Below are 5,663 nucleotides of genomic sequence, written 5' to 3'. Positions count from 1 at the left end.
AAACGAAGGCCGGGCGCGATGGCTCACGTCTGTAATCCCAGCACTTTGGGAGGCCGAGGCGGGTGGATCACGAGGTCAGGAGATGGAGACCATCCTGAGTAACACAGTAAAACCCCGTCTCTACTAAAAATACAAAAAATTAGCTGGGCGTGGTGGCGGGTGCCTGTAGTCCCAGCCACTCAGGAGGCTGAAGCAGGAGAACAGCGAGAACCTGGGAGGTGGAGCTTACAGTGAGCCGAGATTGCGCTACTGCACTCCAGCCTGTGCGACAGACAGAGTAAGACTCCGTCTCAAACAAAACAAAACACAACACAACAAAAAAAACACTCTGACTCTCAAGTTGGGCCAAGGCCAATGCTATTCACATTTGCCTGGAACTGTGGAGATGAAGAAGTCAACTTGAGACCTCAAGGCAGTAAGCATGGGAACAAAAGCCATATGCTGAGGATGGCTCAGTAGAAAGACAGAGGAGCCTGGGTCCCTTAGGGCATCATAGGGACACCATCCCAACACTCACTGTCTCCTTTTTTCAGTAAGAAAAATATTGCTCTACATACTTGCCTGTGAAAGAAAAGAAAAATAAACCCAATCATTTGTTTAAACCCTTGTCATAGCATTTTCTGTTATTTGCAGCTAAATACACTCCCAAATGATAAAACGAATGTCACTCAACTCCCCGCCATGTATGCTGACTGCCTTCTGCACAACTGTCCAATGGGTAAACCCTCTTTGATTTACCAATATTGTACCTGGGCTTGGGCCTTCCAGTGAGCAAGACCGACTACTGATATTTAATTCATTCAACCAGTCAGTAAGATTTCTCAGCACCTGATACCGTGCCACGCACAGACCCAGGTGCTGTGCTAACAGCAGGTTACAAAACCACAATCAACACAGGTTACAGAAACACAAAAAGTTTCTGTCCTTATGGTGCTTACAGAAGAAGCAATATAAGTAAAATACTGTATTTAATAGGGTTGAGACAAGTACCAAAAACAAATACACAGCAAGGAAGGGGGACAGGATCATTGCACAGAGGAAAGATGCAACTTTAATTAGCAGTGGCAGGGAAAGTGTCTCTGAGAAAGTGACAACTGAATAAATACCTGAAGGCATGGATGGGCGCAGTGGCTCATGTAATCCCAACACTTTGGGAGGCCGAGGCTGGTGGATCACTTCAGGCCAGGAGTTCAAGACCAGCCTGGCCAACGTGGTGAAACCCCATCTCCACTGAAAATACAGAAATGAGCCGGGCGTGGTGGTACATACCTGTGATCCCAGCTACTCAGGAGGCTGAGGCACAAGAATCACTTGAACCTGGGAGGCGGAGGTTGCAGTGAGCTGAGATTGTGCCAAGCACCCCAGCCTGGGCGACAGAGCAAGACTCAGTCTCAAAAACAAAAACAACAAAAACAAAACCTGAAGGCAGTGAAAGAAAGAGTGGGGCATACAGGCCCGTAAGGGAAGAGGCATCCAGGAGGGAGCGGCAAGCGCACAGGCTGAGGCCCAGGCATGCTGAGGTGTGGAGGGACAGCCAGGAGGCCGGTGCAGCCGGAACGGAGCAGGCAACAGCAGGAGGGTCGGGAGGTGGGGTCTGAGGGGAAATAGGGACCTGGTCCCGTCGCCTCACGTGGGAAAGTATGAGCAGAGGAATGATGGGCTCTGACTCTGTATTCATAGGATCCCTCTGGCGGCTGTGTGAAGATGACTACAGGGACAAGAGAGGGGAGCCAAGGGCAAAAAGGCTTCTGCACAAGAGAGGTGAGGGCAAGGGATGTGGGAGGTGCGGGGAAGGAATTGGGCTGATACTGCACTGATTGTAAAGAGGCAGCCAACAAGATTTGCTGAAGGGGTGGGTGGGTCATGGAGTGGGAGACAAAGAGAACTCATGGATGACCCCCAGGGCCCGGCCTGAGAAACTGGATGGAGTGCTATTCACGGCCGTGGGGAAGTCTATGGCAGGGCAGGCGGCACGAACACCAGGAGCTCGGGTGAAAGCAAGTTCAGACTGAGATGTGATCAGGACATCCAACACAGGTTAAGCATCCCAAATCCAGAAATCTGAAATGCAAAATGCTCCAAAATCTGAAACTTTGACTGCCAACAGGATGCTCAAAGGAAATTTCACTGGGCTACTGTGGAGTTCAGTTTTTTTTTTTTTTTTAATCGAGTCTCACTCTGTTGCCCAGGCTGCAGTGCAGTGGTGCAATCTCAGCTCACTGCGACCTCCGCCTCCTGGGTTCAAGCGATTCTCCTGCCTCAGACTCCCAAGTAGGTGGAATTACAGGTGTGCGTCACTATGCCAGCTAATTTTTGTATTTTTAGTAGAGATGGGATTTCAGGATGTTGGCCAGGCTGGTCTCGAACTCCTGACCTCAAGTGCTGTGCCTGCCTCAGTCTCCCAAAGTGCTAGGATTACAGGCATGAGCCACTGTGCCCAGCCAGATTTCAGATTTTTGAATCAGGATGCTCAACCAGTAAATACAATGCAAATATTCCAAAATCTGAAAAAATCCAAAATGAGAACACTTCCGGTCTCCAACATTTCGGATAAGGGATACTCAACCTGCAGGTGCCAAGGAGGCAGGCTGCACATATATCTCCTCCAAGCAGGGGAGTCCAGGCTGGCTGGAGATAGAAATGAAGGAATTGTTAACATGGAGACAGTGTCCAAAGCCATGAGGCCAATAAGAGGCCAAGGGACTGAGGGTAGCCAGAGGGGTCCAGTCCTGAGGCCTGGGCTTCTCCAGGATCAGGACAAGGTCAGACAGGCTGCAAAGGCATCCTCCCTCCCCACCTCCCCAGACACACACGCATGCACCTCATCCCCACTGCAGAAATGGGCTCAAAGCTCTGGTTCTTACCTTGGAAGGATGACACATGCGGACTGACAGAGGTTTCGGACCCCACATGCTCCTCTATGGGCAGAGAATTTCCACAGTAGGGGCAGAACTTGAATGCCACTTGGATACTTTTGCCACAGTCTGGACAGAAGGAGATCATGCTACAAAACAGAATGAACAAATGCAAAGTCAAACGGGCTGGCTGAAGGTCAGTGGAAGTATTGTTGGAGAACTGCTCTTAATCACAGGGTGAGTGTGCAGGAGGCATAGCCAGGGTCTTCAACTATGTTTGTGATGTTCACTTTTTAAAACATGCAATGGGAATGGGAGTGACAGTCAATGTTCCCCAAATATCGATATGCTCTCCTATACTTCCCAGGTTCCCTGGCAGTAAGGCAGAGGCCACATGACTAATTCTGGCCAATGGGGTGTAAGTAGAGTCATCTCATGGCCGAGGCAGTTAGGAGTCAGAATACCTCCTCTGCCTCCCTCTCCACCTGCAGGGATGACCCTGGCTCCCAACTGACATAGCAACATGATGAAGGAGGGCTGCCGGGTCCACACTGGAACCTCATGATCAACAAATACACTTCTGCTGTATTGAGCCAGTAAGATTTCAGGGTTTATTTGTCATAGCAGCATAACCTACTCTATCCTGACTAATTTAGTAGAATGAGGAGTGTTCACTAAATTACTCTCTATGCTTTGCATCTGAGCTAATTCCTGATACTTTTTAAAAGTCCAAATTGCACACTGAGCCTATGACAAATGAGGATATAGAAGAGTTTTAAGCCAGTTAAGTGAAGAAGGGAAATTAACAAGGATGAAGTACAACAGGCAGTTTGTATTGCCCTTCATTATGGCAGTGCTGTTTGTAATGAGCATCTAACACATAGCAGCAACAGGCTGGGTGTGGTGGCTCACGCCTGTAATCCCAGGACTTTGGGAGGCCAATGCAGGCAGATCATCTGAGGTCAGGAGTTCAAGACCAACCTGATCAACATAGAGAAACCCCATCTCTATTAAAAATACAAAATTAGACAGGTGTGGTGGTGCATGCCTGTAATCCCAGCTACTTGGGAGGCTGAGGCAGGAGACTCGCCTGAATCTGGGAGGCAGAGGTTGTGGTGAGCCGAGATCATGCCATTGCACTCCAGCCTGGGCAACAAGAGTGAAACTCCACCTCAAAAAAACAAAAAACAAAGCAGAAACTATCGAAATAGAAGTTAATATAAACATGTGCTTGTGATTTAATTTCACTTTGAAACAGAATATTCTTTTCTAAATTTTTTTAGAGATGGGGTCTCACTCTGTCACCAGGTATGAGTGCAGCGGCACAGTCATGGCTCACTGCAGCCTCAAATTCCTGGGCTCAAGCAATCTTTCCAGGTAGCTGGAACTATAGGTGTGTGCCACCACAATTGACTAATTTTTTTTTTTTTTTGATACAGAGTCTCACTCTGTTGCCCAGGCTGGACTACAGTGGCGTGATCTCGGCTCACTGCAAGCTCTGCCTCCCAGGTTCACACCATTCTCCTGCCTCAGTCTCCTAAGTAGCTGGGACTACAGGCACCCACCACCACGCCCAGCTAATTTTTTGTATTTTTAGTAGAGACAGGGTTTCACCATGTTAGCCAGGATGGTCTCGATCTCTTGACCTTGTGATCTGCCCGTCTCGGCCTCCCAAAGTGCTGGGATTACAGGGGTGAGCCATCGCACCCAGCCACAACTAATTTTTAATTTTTTTTTTGTAGAGACGGTGTCTCACTATGTTGCCCAGGTTGGTCTGGAACTCCTGGCCTCCAGTAACCCTCCTGCCTCAGCCTCCCAAAGTGCTGGGATTACAAGCATGAGCTACCATCCTGGTTGCAAGAGACCATTCTGATCAAACCCTTTTCCTTCATTGACTGTAAAGGCTGGCTTCTGTTGCAAATGCAAACAGTGGGGTCCTTAAAATCACAGGTTTGGCCCCAGGCTGCCAGATTTCAATCCCAGATCCGCTACATGCTGGCCAAGCTACTTAACCTCTCTGTGCCACAGTCCACCCCATTGTAAAACAGGGCTTCTCCCAGCACCTATCTGATAGAATGGTTGATGAGGTCTAAATGAATACATTTATATGAGGTGCTGAGAACAGGGCCTGGCCCACAGAAAGCCTTTTATGTACGTGCTTGCTGTGACCATATCATGCCTTGTACCCAAGTTACTACATTCCAGTCATTAACATTTCTCTTCTTCCCCTTCTTCTTCGATAGGAAGTTCTGAGCTTCTCAGGCCTGTCTATTTCCTCTAGGTACAAACTTCTGAAATTCTAGAGCTTGTCCTTAAAAACCATAGGCCATTCCATCCCCTGGTGAAATAAATCTCAGTCACATGGGGAGAGAAGGGGTCCTGGATTCCTCTTCCTCAGGCTGCAGAAAAGCAGAAACACTCTGTGGCGTAAATCTGCCCTTCTGCTTTTTTCAAACAAAGGAGTCGTGTAAGACATCTGGACTGCAAAGGCTGTCAATCAAGTATCTTTTACCCTCTAGAAAGCCAGTCATTCTGACTAGTTGTCTAACTTAGTGATTTGTTGTCCTGCTAACAATATGTAAAAGAATATCTCTGTCTTCTCAAAGGCATAAATACCAGTGAGCATTTTTGTTAAGGCAGAGGTCTCACTGCCTCTTCCCTCTCCCCCAGGTACACCTGGGTGTTTGACACTGGCGTCACAAGACCAAATTGACTAGATGTACCCAATAAATATATATACCTACTATGTACCCCGGTAAATTAAAAATTTTAAAAAATATATATATATTTTTGAGATGGAGTCTCTCT

At 47.8% G+C, this 5,663-nt stretch overlaps 1 protein-coding gene across 3 annotated transcripts in view; it reads right to left on the bottom strand.

Moving 5' to 3' along the window:
- Nucleotides 1-5,663, bottom strand: part of VRK3 (vaccinia related kinase 3) — a 50,015-nt gene that overhangs the window by 36,572 nt on the left and 7,780 nt on the right. For all 3 annotated transcript variants that reach the window (XM_011946323.1, XM_011946324.1, XM_011946322.1), the window contains exon 3: nt 2,865-3,004. In XM_011946323.1, the coding sequence (XP_011801713.1) occupies nt 2,865-3,003 (139 nt within the window). In that variant the 5' untranslated portion in view covers nt 3,004. The remainder of the gene's footprint in view (nt 1-2,864; nt 3,005-5,663) is intronic.

Source organism: Colobus angolensis, unplaced genomic scaffold (genome assembly GCF_000951035.1).
Source record: "Colobus angolensis palliatus isolate OR3802 unplaced genomic scaffold, Cang.pa_1.0 Scaffold25, whole genome shotgun sequence".
Lineage (NCBI taxonomy): Eukaryota > Metazoa > Chordata > Mammalia > Primates > Cercopithecidae > Colobus > Colobus angolensis.
The sequence above is the reverse complement of the archived record's forward strand: the minus strand, read 5'-3'. Positions and strand labels throughout refer to the sequence as shown.